This window comes from Mustela lutreola, chromosome 7 (assembly GCF_030435805.1).
Source record: "Mustela lutreola isolate mMusLut2 chromosome 7, mMusLut2.pri, whole genome shotgun sequence".
Taxonomy (NCBI): Eukaryota; Metazoa; Chordata; class Mammalia; order Carnivora; family Mustelidae; genus Mustela; species Mustela lutreola.
In genome coordinates, this window is record NC_081296.1 from 152,454,354 (window position 1) to 152,468,182 (window position 13,829).

Genomic DNA, 13,829 nt, shown 5'->3' on the forward strand with positions numbered 1-13,829 from the left:
GGGCTGGGGTTTCTGTCGTTTTGTCTCTGCCCCCCACACCTGCCTTGTGCAGGGTGTGGCGCAAGGACCCCATCTCTCCCGTGGAGGTCAGGAGAGGGCTGTCCAGAGCTTAGGGCCTTCCCACTGTGGAGCTGAGACCCCCTGTGTCTGGCTGAGATGGTGGGGGTGGGGGGCCCCGGACGTGCCCTGGGACCCAGACTGGCAGGTGTCTGGCTCCTGTGGCTGCGTGGCTCTCATCCCACCGGGGCAGCCTGCAGAGCTGGGTCAGGCCGGCCCACCTCCCTGCTCCTGGCAGAGCCCTGCCCCAGCTGTCTGCGGATTTCTGCCCAGAGCCGCAGGGCCAACCCCCAGCAGGTGTGGAGTTTCCAGAGTGAGGATTTGCTCAGATTTCAACAAGTACGTTGTTCTCAGAAACTCTACCTCTGGCCGTCCGTGTGCACCCACCCCTGCAGGCTGGCGAGACCGGTGTGAGCAATCCAGCCTCCGAAGAGTGGGGTCCAGCGGAGGGGGACACCTCCATCCCTGCCACCCCAGCGGCCCTCAGAGGCGGGGCTCCTCCTATCTCCCTGAGCTCTGCCTCCCGCCCCCAGTCCTGCCGGGATGTGTGCACATCTCAGCGGGGACTTAAAATAGCCGCGGCTCCTGCTTCCCGCTGAGAACAGATAAGGGAGCCCTGGCCTCCCACCTCCAGCCTGGAGGGGGCCCAGTAAGGTGACAGGCCAGGGTGTTGGAGAAGTGGGCCCTAGTCCTCCTGTCCCCACCCTGCCCCGAGGCAGGTTGTGGTGTCTCTGCGTGGAGATTTTGCCTAGGACCCTTTTTCCAACCTGGGGTCTGAGGGTGGGCAAGGGGTCCCTTCCCTCCCCGCCAGGCGCAGGGGATTTCGGATACAAGAGTCGTCCCCAGGAGGGGCCTGCACCTCCAAACCCCGCCCCCCCCCGCCTTTCCCCGGGGGTCCATGCAGCAGAGCCAAGACGGTCCTGTGTGCTAGTTACCAACATTGCCAAGACGCCAAGCCACTATGGCCCCAGGGGACAATGGACCTGCCCCCACACCTGGCTGGCTAGTTGCCCCCACCATCTATGGACCCTATCTGCTTCTCTGGAACCCTGCTGTTGATTGGGGACCTGTCCTGCCCTGTCTCTGCCCACCCTGTAGCCCTCTGGGCTTTCAGAGGTGGACAGTGCTATTCAGTGTCCACTGATCCAGAAGAGTCCTGTCACACCGGGGATCTGTCCCCCACTGTCAGAGGGGCTGGGCCCATGCCAAAGTCTTTCCTTTACTCTGCACTGTCACTGCCCTGTCACTGCCCTGTCAGGGCTGGGCACCAGGCTCCTCCCACACAACCTTATAGAAGACACCTGAGGTCCAGCCTCAGCAAGGAGCTGGGTGTCAAACGCTGGACCCCGCTGGCCCTGGGAGAGAGGACTGCTGAGGCCTCCCCACCCCCATCTCCTGCCTTGCCTGGCAAGGGGCCAGAGTCAGGGTGCGGATGGGAAGGGGGGCTGGTCAGGCTGGTCAGTCAGGCTGGAGGAGGGACCGCATGTCTCTGGGCTGTCCTCGCTGGAGCAGCTGTGGCTATAGGTTGGGGGGCGGGGTCCCGGGAGCTGGGCCAGGGTGGGGCTGGGAAAGTCCAGGTTCTGGAGAGCTGTGGGGCCCAGATTCTGTCACAAACACACCTGGCCCAGGAGCCTGGCCAGTACTTGGGGCAGAGGAAGGGGTGCTCAAGGGGAGCTGCCCAGACTGGGTGGGGTCATTTGGGTTGGAGGTCCAGGAAAGAGCTCACGGGCAGGCAGATCCTCAGGAAGATGAGGGGGTTCTCCTGGACCCCCCACTCCAGAGCGAGTAGGACCAGGTTCTTCGGGCTCCTGGATGGAGGGGTCCGGAGTGCCCACGTTGGGAGAGGACCCCGAGTGCTTGTCAGCTGCCTAGCCCTGCTGCTTTGAAGCCGAGGCTGGCGCTCTGGACCCGCTAGACCCTGAGCTAGTGCGTCCAGGAAGGATGCACGCCGCCGGAGCCGTGGGCAGGGACGCGGGCAGATGGCAGTGCCAGCCCACTGGGGCACGGCGCCTGCACCGCCAGCACGCAGGGTCTACCCCGCCTTCTGTCCCATCCCACCGCCCCTGGCTGGAGAGCTCGGGGCAGTGCCTTCTGCACCAGCCAGCGGCACGCCCAGGTCCCCCCCCCCCCCCACGGCCTGGCGCCCTCCCCCTCTCCTGCTTCCAGCGGTTTCTCTCCCGCTGTTTCTGGACGTGTGGGGCGCCCAGCCCCCCACCCATCGAGACTCGAGCACCAACGACTGTGTCAGGCGGGGGCGGGCGGCGGGGCAGGACCCAGACCCGGCCAGGTGGCCACGCCCGACGGGAATCCGGCTCCGATCCTGGCGAGAGGCTGTCGCTATGGAAACCGAGCAACAAAGGGACGCGGGGCGGGGGGCGCGCGGCGGGGTGGGTGGGGGCCCCCAGGGGTGGGGACCAGGCGCCGAAGCCCGGCGTCCGTCTGCGTGTCCAGGGGCCGGCCTTCCGGGCCGAGGCCCTTCCAGCCGGGAATGTCCCCGGAACCGTGGGGACCGCGGACCCCCGCCCCGCCCCGCCCCGGCTCCGGCGTCGCCATGGACACGGGCGAGGCACCGGCGTCGGGGCGCCAGGCGGGTCGGGCCACCCCCGCGGCCCCGGCAGGTGCGCCCCCTCCCCCGCGGCGCCCCCGGCCGGACCCGCGGAGCGGGCTCCCGAGGCCCCGCCCCGGCCGCGGAGCCAATGGGTGCTCGGGCAGCGGGCGGGCGGGGCGGGGCGCGGCGCGGCGGCGGCGGCGCGGAGACGGGCGCGGGCTGAGGGCGCGGGCCGACGGGCGCACCGACCATGGCCTCCAAGTGCCCCAAGTGCGACAAGACCGTGTACTTCGGTGAGTGCGGGGCCGGACCGGCGCCCGCCGCCCTTCGCGGTCCGCCCCCGGCCGCAGAGCCGCGCGCCCCGCCCCGGCGATGCGCGGTCCCGGGATGCGCGACCCCGAGCCCGGCCCGCCGCGCTGCCCACGCGGGAGCGGCCGGAGGGCGGAGCTGGGTGAGGTGGGGGCGGCCACGCCCGAGCCCTGCGGCGGCCGGGGCGGCCGGCGGGGGTGCGCGTCTTCCCGGGATGCGGCCGGGTTGGGGGTCACGTTGGGGGTTCGCGAGCGCGGAGCGGGGCGGTGTGGGGCGGGGCGCACGCACGCCGTGGGAGCCTCCCGTGCGCTCCTGCTGCGCCCGGCCCTGCGCCGCGGACACGTGGCCGGGACGGCCTGGCCCGGAGCAGTGACCACCCCCCAACCACCACCTCGACCTCTGCCCACACCCGGCCAGGCCAGATATGGGCTCTGTCTGGACTCGGTCCATGCGGGGGCGACCTTGGCCTCTTAACTCCTGCGTGTCCCAACGTGCTCCCTGGCTTGGCGCGAGTTTTCCCCAGGACTTTCTTGTGGGCAGGTGGGATGGCGAGCGAAGCCCCGCCAGCAGGAGAGGGCTCTGGAGCCTAGGTGGCCGAGAGCCCCTGCCTCTGGAGGGGGCAGTAGGTCTCTGCGGATGTGGCCCTGGGGCACTTACCCACCCCCTGGCACCCGCGTGCTGGTGTCTGGCTCACTCAGCCACTCTTCTCTTGGCTGACCCTCTCCCGACTTTGTCCCCTGATACTCCTGCTAACACCTTTACAGACAGACACAGTGTCAGAAGGGTGGGGGCAGGAAGGGGACCCTTCCCTGGTCACTGTGGGAGCAGGGTTCAGGGTCTGGAATGGGGACAGGCCAAGGTGAAGGAAGCCACTTGGCTACCCTGCTGAGGGGAGGGAGGAGGAGGTGGACGGTTGTTTGCTGTTCCCAGAGCAGAGGGACCGGATTTGGCCTGGAGTGCTTCTGGCCTGGCCGGGAGCCTAGAGGCTTCCGGCTGCCTCCCCAGGAGCTGGCCCCGTCCTCGGTCCCCAACCCAGAGGGGGCTCATCCCTGCAAGGCTCAGGGTGGGGGACAGCGCTAGAGTCTTCCTGCCAGCCCCACTGCACATGAGTGTGCCCGCAGCCAGGCCAGCTCAGGGCTCTCCAGGGCTGGGGCTGACAGTCCTGTGCACAGCCTGGAAAGCGCTTCTGCCTGCTTAGGCGGTCGCTGCTCCCAGCAGAAAACAAAGGCAGCTCAGACTGGGCTGGCTTCTGTCCTGGGCAGGAGGCGCAAGTGGGGTGGGGAGGAGGGGGGGGCTTTGGGCTGGAATCCTGCCCCTCCCCCAATCAGGCACACACACCCCCCCAGCAGAGTGGAACCTGGGCCAGGACACCCCAGAGTGACCTCAGCATGCCTGGCTTTTGTGTCCTTAACAATGGTGCAGCCCAGTGGGGAACCAGCTCCCTTCCAGGACAGCAGACCCAATCAGTTCTGTCTCCCCAACTGGGCTGGTAATGTGCGGCCATCTACCCAGCCAGTGGGCCTCAGGGTCGCTCGCCCGCCCCCCGCATGGCAGGGCAGTGCAGCTGTGGCGGCCCTGAGCTGCAGCTGCCATGGCCACCGCTGGCCAGCAGGAGCCCTGGGCGGGAGCGTGTGGCTGCCAGAGGACCCATGCCTGCCATGGACACAGGACAGCTGACCAGCCTGTCTCTGCACCCTTGGGTAGAGTGGCCACAGGGATCTAAGCCTGTGCGCCTCTGGGAAGAGGGTGTGGTGTGGGGCGTCCTGGACGCTGGCCCTGACCTCGCTGGGCCCAGCAGGTTCTGCCAGGGCCCTGGGGAGCTGGGGCCACCAGCAGCACCCATGGGCCTCTGCGGCTGGGGAGTGAGCTAGCCAGACCCTCGCTGCCCGCTCTGCCCAGGCCCTTGGGGAAGCCTGGCTTGCAGCCTCTCTGTGAGGGGACCAGAAGATATCTGCTGGTCCTTGGCCTCCTCTTGGGGCTCTGCCAGCGTGGAAGGGCCTGACCTCCTCCTCCCTGACGCTTCTGCTCAGACCCTTCCCTGCGGAATTCCGGCTGGCTCGGCTCTGGCCTTTCTTCCTGCTCTCTCCTCCACCGCCCTTTTCCTGCCGGCTCTCCTGGGGAGGCCCCACACTTCCGTCCGTTAGGAGGTGGCCCAGTGGGCAGGGGAGGGATGGGGGGTTGGGGGTGGTGACTGGGCCCCTAGCAGCTGTCCTCTGGCCCTGGGTGTCAGTGCAGCAGCTGGAGGCCGCGGGGTGGGGAGTTCCCAGGGCTTATCCTGAGGAAACCAAATGTAGACAGGTAGGCATTCTGTCCCATGCCATGAGGGGGACAGCACGGGCCTCCCCACAGGGGGTCTGGAGGCTCAGCCCCTCCCCCCATTCCCCTCAGCGTCCGGCTCAGCCAACTCCTTCAGGGCCCAGTTAGGAGGCTCAGGGGTCTGTGGGAGGCCTAGGTGTGTGAGTGCGGAGCAGGTGTCTGCCGGAGGGCCTGCTGGGATGCTGAGAGGCCTAACAGGTGCTCGGAACTCTCCCGTTCGGAGAGTGGGCCTTGGGCTGGGAGGGTGACCAAGGCCCAGCAGGAGAGCAGGAGCCCCGAGGGGCAGAAGGCACGCAGTGGGGGCTGGCGGTTCCTGGGTGGGGCGGATGGAGGGGTGAGGAGGCTGCCACGGGAGGGCTGTGGGCCCTGACCTCCCCCCCCCCCCCCCCCCCCCGTGTCCCCAGCTGAGAAGGTGAGCTCTCTGGGCAAGGACTGGCACAAGTTCTGTCTCAAGTGTGAGCGCTGCAGCAAGACGCTGACCCCTGGGGGCCATGCCGAGGTGAGCCACCTCCCCGGGGCTGAGGGGCGGAGGGGGCGTGGGCAGGGCTGGAGGCAGCTCGGCTCTCCACACCTGGGGCCGGGCCTCACTCTGTGCCCCTCTGCCCAGCATGATGGGAAGCCGTTCTGTCACAAACCCTGCTATGCCACACTCTTTGGACCCAAAGGTGAGCTTGAGTCCCCCTGCGCGGCCTGTGGACCGTTCCGGCCCTGGGGGGGCGGGGCTGGAGAGGGGGATGGCGGGGTGGAGGCAGCCCGCCCCCTGGACCCCCACGGCCCCCTGGCCCTTTCTCACCCTGCCCACCCCGGACCCAACAGACCCTTCCACCTTGAACTTCGGCCTCCTCCACGCCCGGCCGGCTGGCACCCTCTGGGTGGGGGGGTGGGGGTCCTGACCCTATCAAGTGGGCCGAGGAGGGCCCTTTTCTGAGAAGCTGGGTGTACTGTGAGGGCTGCGGTGGGTGAGGCCACCCCCTACAGCAGCGGGCCCCTCCAGGTGTGAACATCGGGGGCGCCGGCTCCTACATCTACGAGAAGCCTGCTGCCGAGGGACCTCAGGTCACGGGCCCCGTCCAGGTGCCCGCGGCCCGGGCTGAGGAGCGCAAGGCCGGCGGCCCGCCCAAGGGGCCCAGCAGAGGTGCGCCGGGCTCGCCGGGGGTGGAGGGAGGGGTCGTGGCGGGCCCGCCCCGACGGCCGGCGTCACGCGCCGTTTCCCCGCAGCCTCCAGCGTCACCACCTTCACGGGGGAGCCCAACGTGTGCCCCGGCTGCAACAAGAGGGTCTACTTTGGTGAGTGACTCCGCCCAGCAGCTGCCCGGGGCGGGGCCGCCCGCGAGGGTCCCCCGCTTCACCGTCTCCCCTTCTTCCCAGCCGAGAAGGTGACCTCTCTGGGCAAGGACTGGCACCGCCCGTGCCTGCGCTGCGGGCGCTGTGGGAAGACGCTGACCCCGGGCGGGCACGCGGAGGTGAGGGCGGCTGGGCGGGGGGGCGGCGGGGGGCGGCGGGGGGGGCGCGTCCTCCGGACCCGCCTGTGCGTGCTGCCCCCTGGTGGCCGGACGGAGGTGCGCGGTGGCCCCGCCCTCTCCGCCCGGCGGGGGCACTCGGGGTGTGGGAGGCCGTCGCCGGGCAGAGGTGCTGGGGGGAGGAGGGCTAGAGCGCGCGCTCACGCCTCGCTCTGCCCCAGCACGACGGCCAGCCCTACTGCCACAAGCCCTGCTACGGGATTCTCTTCGGACCCAAAGGTGAGTGTCGCCCGGAGGGCTGGGGCCTGGGGGCTCTGCTCCCCGCGGCTCCGCGCCACTCGGCTGCCTCTCTCTGCAGGAGTGAACACCGGGGCCGTGGGCAGCTACATCTACGACAGAGACCCAGAGGGCAAAGTCCAACCCTAGGGCTGCAGCCCCTCTGGGGGTCGTGTGCCCATCCGCCTCCTGGGCGTCCTCAGCAACCAGCTGCCCGGCCTGTCCTGCTCTGCAAGTCTGGGGCCTGAGTGTCATGCGGGAGGAGACCCGCTGCGCTGTCTGCAGACCAGGCCCGCCTGCCCGGCCCCATTTCTCCCGCTGTGTCTGCCTTTGTACCCACCCCCCATGCCCCTTATGTTCTTTTGTGTCCCCGTGTGAGTCTCATATGTGTGTCTCTGTGGCCCCGGTGGGTCTCTCGGAGGCGGCTGTCCCACTGTCCCCCTCCTGCTGCCCCAGGCCCACCCCCCAGTGTTATTTCCGCTTCCCTTGCCGGTGATGGCCACAGCCACGCTCTTCACAGTGACCTTCGGGCGGACCTAGGGCGTCCCTGCCAGGAGCCCGCCGCCTGCCTCCCACACGGCCTTGCGAGCGCTTGTCTGACACCCTCCCACGGCTCCCACTTACCTGCCTAGCCCGGCTGTCAATAAAAGGTTTGAGGATGGGGGCCGAGCGCTGTCTCTGGTTGGGAGATGGCTGTGAATCTGGGGCAGCAAGCCCTTGTGTCAACCCCAGATGCTCAGACACCTGTGGACTGGCCTCCGGTGGGGGCGGGTCCTGTCCCCAAGGTGGGGAGGGGTCAGTCTCAAGTAACAGATCATGGCCTGGCACTGGGGGGGTCGGGAGGGCAGGGCGTAGGTGGCCAGAGGGGGGTCCATTGTGGGAGTGCAGGGCGCTGGGGAGGGGTCGGAATGAGCTTGGATGGGGAGGTGCAGTCCGATGGGCCTGGTCTCCTTGCTTCAGCAAGGGGGACAGAACGCCAACGGTCTGAGGCTCCAGTCCGCCTGTCCAGGTGCTCCCGCCCGGCCAGTGTCCCTGCGTCTGGGTCCACACGGACAGTCACCCTCCCCAGGTCCTGGCTTTGCCCTTTGAAGCAGGATCCCTGGCAGCTGCCGGGAGCTCCTCCTCAGGGCGTTCTCGGTACCGGCCAATCCTGGACAGCCCACCAGGGGGCGCGCCTTGCCCTCCCCGCTGCTCCGGGGCAGAGCACGGTCTGGCCCTCCCCGCCCCTGTACTCTGCTCCCCAGGACCAGCTCCCTGGGCCCAGCCCCTGGCACAGGCCCCTCCCTGGCCCACCCTCCAGTCCACTGGGTCAGGCACAGCTGAGCTGGGTGCTGCGGCCATTGTCCTGCGAGCAGCATTCCGTGTCCCTGGGGGTGCATCGGCAGGCCCCCATGTCCAGCAGTGCCCGGCCGCCTTCCTCCCAGGCAGTCCAGTCCAGCTGTGCCCACTGTGGGCAGCGGTGTCTCCTTCCATCTGGCCAGCCTGGGGGTGCAGCCAGCATGCGCGGGGCAGGTGGCCTGCAGTAGGCCGGACACCGCAGCAGGTACCCCAGGGGCAGCCAGCGCCCGCCACACACACAGGGGAGGCTCACGCAGGCCCCGGCGCTCCGCGCAAGCTCCGCGGAAGACCCCCACCTCCCGCCCAGGCCTGACCGCCGGTGGGCTGGACGTTTCTGACCACGGGCTGCCCACCCTGGCTGCGGTGTTGGATGGGAAATGCCTGCCCCTTGCGGCGCAGGGAGCTGTTAAGGGCACAGCTCGGGCCCTCCCTGGGGAGCCTCCAGTGGAAACTATGTGGGGAGCGGACGTGGTGGCAGCGTGCCCTTTCCCGGAGCCCGAGCGGCCGCGGCCTCGCGGCGCATGAAAGCCTGCTCGGCCGCGCCGGGGTGAGAGGCGGGGACCGCCCGGGGACACAGTGCACCCCGGCCCAGGGCGCTGGCAGGGGGAGGCGCCTCCCATTTCCTGCGGGCGGAGGATGACGCGCGCCTTGTTTGTTGCCAGCGGTTGTCATGGAAACCGGGGCGGTGCCGCCACCCGCGGTCGGGCGCCGGGCGCTAGGCGTGTCGGGGGCGGGGGGGGGGGGGCGGCCCGCGCTCCGGGAAGCCCCGACAAGCTGCGTGCCTCCTCCGACGCCCGCAGCCCCGGACGCTCCCGCAAGAGGCCGGGGAGGCGGGAATGGGCTCGTGTGCTCCCGCGCCGCGCTGGGCCCTGTCCCTCGCCTGGCCTCCACCCCTGCCCCTCAATTTCGTGCGAGCTGGTGGGGCGGCCCTGACATGCCATCTAGCGGCCTCCTTCTCGGTCCAGAAGCCCAGGGCCACGCGTGGCGTCCAGGCCGGCCTTCACCGCCCTGCTCCCCAACTGAAGGCCGCCCCCTCCCAGGTCCAGGCTTCCAAAGCTGGGGAAAGCGGGGCCCTGCCAAGGTCCTGGGCCGCTCCGGTGGCGCAGGCTCGTGTCCCCGGTGTGCGGTGGGGTCAGCGCTCCCTGCTCTTCCCTCTGCCTCCACTTCCCCAAAGCCCAGATCCTGGATTCCCATGTTCTGGACCTCCAGCCTGGCTCCTTGCAGGGGGAACCCAGCATCACCTCTTGGCGCGCGTGCCCCAGATGGAGGCTCTCTGAGGACCCTACCCAGGGTCAGGCCAGCCTCCGTGAATTTCTTCAGGGCCGGTGGAGGGGGACAGGATTCCTTCCCGTCCCTCGTCTGAGCTCCAGCTCACTGGCCACTGGCTGTGGTCCCAGGGGCTGAGTGTCAGCGCTACACCAGGTGCAGACTGGCAGGGGACAGGGGCAGCCAGGTGTAGGCAGCACAGGGCTTGGCTGGCTTCCCGGAGTGGGGGGAGGGGCTCGGGGCTCATGAAAAGGCTCAGCTGCTGGGCTAGTGAGGCTAGAATTTGAGGCGGTTCTGCATGGGCTTTGGCCCCAGGACAGATTCTTGGAACAAGGCTCAGCCTTCAGGGGGAGGAGGGGGCCCCGATCTGGCCGGACTGTGGACCCCAGGCAGGGCTGACAGAAGGAGCTCAAGGTCGTATCTGCATGCCAGTCCTGCTTCCAAGAGAGCAGGAGAGGAGCTGCCCTCTCTCCTGTACTGGATGAGGCCAGGGTGGACCGGAGCAGAGTCCTTCCGGGAAAGTGCAGTGTCCGAGGGTCCAAGGAGAGGCCGTCAGGGGCCCAGCGGTCCCACTCTGGGGCAGAACCTCGGAGCAGACAGGGGGTCCCGGGGGAAAAGCTGCTGAAAATAGGCCCTGGGAATGTCTGAGTGTCCATGACTCAGCTGAGCCTGGGGAAAGGGCAGGGGTGGACCCTGGAGAGGGAGGCCAGCAATTGCCCTGGGGCGTTTGGCCATTCAGCCTTAGGAGGGAACAACCTGATGCTTGTCCACATTGAGGAAGGGGCCTGGAGCCTGGGGCACTGCGTGGGGGCTTCGAGAACGGTGGGGGAGGCCAGAACATGAATCACACACCACGGAGGGAGGGAGGGCAGGGAGGACTGTCCAGCTCCCTCTGCCAGTGCTGGTGGGTGGCCGGCCCCACGGGTGGATTCCTCAGGGGTCACTGGGGTCCAGCCTCGCCTTCGCTGGCTCTCAGGTGCCTGGACCCCGAGTACTGCTGGGGAGCTGCCTCTGGCCTTCTCTGCAATTGTCCTGCAGGGCAGGCCCCTCCTGGTTCCCACATGGGTCCCCGGCTATGCCCGGGCGGTGCATGGACAGGCAAGGGCATGGGGATGTGGGAGGGAACGATGAACAGATGGAGGTGGCCTTGCACAGTGCCCCTGAGCCCCACCGCGGCCGCCTCCAGCTCTCAGGGTCCTGGGGTCCCAGTGCCAGGTGGGGCGTTCTGAGCAGAAAGACCGCTGGGGGCAAGCAGCTGAGCTGCTCGGTGCCTTGGTCCTGGCCACTTAGTCCCTTGGGCCCCAGACACAGCCCTTGTGCACTAGTGGGTGAGGTGTGGGGAGGCTACACCTCACCGTGTCCTCCGTTTGTTCAGGTAACAAAGGCCAACTGTGCCCACAGAAGAGTGGGGCGGGGGGTGGAAGTCTGGGCAGGGCAGGTCTGGGTCTTCTTGGTCAGCTTGATCCCCTGGGCCGGGTCAGTGCTGCTCCCCTGGTGCCGCGGGAGACAGAGGAGCCGATGGGAGTAGGAGGCCTTGCAGGTGGCCAGGCCCAGGTCTCCAGGGAGGCTGTCCAGGCCCCGACGGGTACCCAGCCAAGCCTGAACCCGGGGGTGCACCTGGACATACAGTCTGGGGGCTGATGGGGGCCCTGCTGCCTGAGGGAGGCAAGTCGGGTGGGGTGCTCAGGGGAGCTGGAGGAGCGTGCCAGTCTGTGGCCGGAGGTTTGGGAGGGTGCCAGGGAGTGTGTGTGTGTGTGTGTGAGTGAAAAACTGTGCTGTGTCCCAACCAGCAGGCCGGTCACATGGCCCTTGGCCCCCCTTTGACAGCCTCCACTCTGTAGCCCCGTGACCATGGCAACAAGGAATCCCAGCAAGGAAAGCTCGCAGGAACCTCGTCATCCCAGTCTTCAAAGGGGGGCTCCCCCCCCCCCATGGTGGGTGGGGCTGGAGTCACAGTGAGGGGGCATCCCTGGGGTGAGGTGGCTGGAGGAGAGGCCAAGGCTGGCTCTCCGCCCCACCTGCCTGGAACCTGAAGGTGGGCTGGAGGTGTGGGCTGGACGGGGAGCCAGGGGACGCAGACCAATGCACTCAGACACAGCCGAGTCCGCGGGCACCAGGACACACGTGGGCGCAGCCGGGCACCCCCTGTGGGGCCCAGCATCCTGCCCTGGAGCTCAGGCCTCTGCCCTGCAGGGCGGCCTTCTCAGGAAGATACAAGGGGGTATGTGCGACGCGTGTGGAACCGGAGCCCCGGGATCCACTGGGACAGAACCCCACCCCCGCATCACCAGTGGTCTTGGCCCTCGGGCCCTTGTCCTCCTGCTGCTGTGCCTGCCTCTCTGGCCTGTCCACACTGCTGTCCCCTCCTGTGTGTCCCCGACTGCCCCGCCTTCCACGCTGCTGCTCTTCCCCCAGTCTGGAGCCAGGCCAGAGAAGTCAGGACCCCCCCCAGCCCCCCGCCCCCTCCCCCACCGTCAGCAGCGGCATCGTCACCTGCCAGGAAGACACCGAGGGACGAGGGGTGGGCGTGCTGGGGGAGGTAGGGCTCATGGCCTTACCTCTAGAACCCATCCTGTGCGGTGCCAGCGCCAGGCAGAGGGGCCGGTGGACCCAGAGGCGAGTGCTGAGGCTTCAAGGCTGGAGCAGGCCAGTGACCCTGAGTGGGAGTCTGGGGATCCCCCTGTGCATGGTGCACAGCCAAGCTCCTGAAGGTGATGGACAACCGGCCACTCAGAGTTTCGTGGATGTGGTGTGAGCCTTGCAGACCCCAAAGCCTGCTGTGCCGAGTCCAGCTGGGGGCAGAACTGTGGCCTCAGAAAGGGGGTCATGGGGAGCAGGGCTGACTAGAGGGAAGCGTGAGGAGCAGGACATAAGGGCGTGCGGTCCACTGTGCCGTCTGCCCAGGGGCTTGGCTCTTAGACCCCCGGAGCGGCCACACTCACCCCAAGCCAGGCCTCCCCGGGGGAGGAAGGATGGGGTCACCCATGGCTTCTCTCCTCCCTCCCCGTGGCAGGCAAGGGGACTATGGGGGGTAGGTGGGCTTTGGGGGCACTGGGTGCTGTCAGGGCTGAGTGCCTTTGTGGGGAGGCCGGGAGCCCCTGGGACCTCTTGGAGGATGGTCTCCCGCCCCTTCCATGAAGATGGGGCCTGGAGAAGCGCAGGGACGGTCTTGTTTTGAGAGATGGGTGTGTCCGGGGAGTTGAGGTCGCTGGCAGTCTACGGCCATACCACCCTGAACGCGCCCGATCTCGTCTGAGGTCGCTGGCAGCTGAAGGGAGGGGCCCGGACACAGGGGAGGAGGGCCGCGCAGCGCGGGGGCTGGCCTGGGCTGAGGGAGCATGGAGTCGGGGCAGGGGAGCCAAGAAACTGGGTGCGGTGCCACCGAGCGGAGAGGGGAGGGGTCCGCAGAGGAGGGGACGGCCCCCCCCCCAGCGGGGAGAGAGGGAGGTGGAGAGGCCAGCGGGTCACCAGGAGGGAGGACCCCAGGACGGAGGACGGTTCGGGAAGCAACGCCCTCCAAGCAGGGATTTCCGAGTGGGGGGAAGGAGGCGGGAGCCCCACCCAGGCCTGGGCTAGAAGGGGGATGGGAGACCCCACCCGGCGCCTGGGCCCCTCCACTCCGGGGGTGGCTGGAGTCCGATGGTCTCTTCCTGGCACGGCCCCGCTTGCCCTGGGCGGTGGACCGAACCACTCCCGCCGTGCCCGCTCGGGCCCTTCCCGCGGAGATAAGGCGCCCTCACTAGATGAGATGCCCTGGACATGGCCGCCTCCACCTGCCCCGGCAAAGCCGCCCGCCCCCGCACGGATCCCTGATATCGCGGAGGGAGAGGACGCCCCGTGTCGCGGTCCCCTCCAAGTTCCCCGGGCTGCTGTCCCGTGGTCTTCTCGGGCAGCGGCGGGGGTGAGGGGCCCAGAAGAGGCCGGGATGTCCCGTGGGGGCGGGGAACTGGGGAGCGCCGGGCCTCCTGGCTCCGCGTGGGCTTAAAGCCGGAGGGGAGTTTTGGGGGACTACTAACCCTAACCGGGCTGAGACGTCCCCGGTAATCTCCAGCCCTCAGTCTGGGACGGGGTCGGGTCCAAGTGTGCGAGACGTCCGCCCGCGCTGGTTTCCATGTATTTGCATTTAAGCGTTGACTGTCCTCTCCCTGGCTCCCGAATGCCTGGCGGCTCGGGCACGTGTCGGGGGCCTGGGGTACGGCTGGGGAGCCCCTCCCTAGACCCTAGACCTTAGGCGGGGGGCAGGGCTTCAGTGCATCCGC

The 13,829-nt window shown here is 68.6% G+C and overlaps 1 protein-coding gene across 1 annotated transcript; it reads left to right on the forward strand.

Moving 5' to 3' along the window:
- The first annotated feature begins 2,760 nt into the window (after positions 1–2,760).
- On the forward strand, positions 2,761–7,630 carry CRIP2 (cysteine rich protein 2). Its single transcript, XM_059183359.1, has 8 exons — positions 2,761–2,898; positions 5,635–5,729; positions 5,838–5,895; positions 6,225–6,365; positions 6,449–6,517; positions 6,599–6,693; positions 6,912–6,969; positions 7,049–7,630. Exons 1-8 carry the CDS (start codon positions 2,856–2,858, stop codon positions 7,114–7,116), a joined length of 627 nt encoding a protein of 208 aa, XP_059039342.1. The 5' UTR covers positions 2,761–2,855; the 3' UTR covers positions 7,117–7,630.
- The last annotated feature ends 6,199 nt before the right edge of the window (positions 7,631–13,829 follow it).

What these genes read in the sequence shown, in the direction of transcription:
- CRIP2 (XM_059183359.1), top strand. Translation starts at nt 2,856, where the DNA reads ATGGCCTCCAAGTGCCCCAAGTGCGACAAGACCGTGTACTTCG. An exon ending in CGACAAGACCGTGTACTTCG is followed by an intron (nt 2,899 to 5,634) that starts GTGAGTGCGGGG and finishes CCGTGTCCCCAG; the next exon opens with CTGAGAAGGTGAGCTCTCTG. An exon ending in GATTCTCTTCGGACCCAAAG is followed by an intron (nt 6,970 to 7,048) that starts GTGAGTGTCGCC and finishes CTCTCTCTGCAG; the next exon opens with GAGTGAACACCGGGGCCGTG.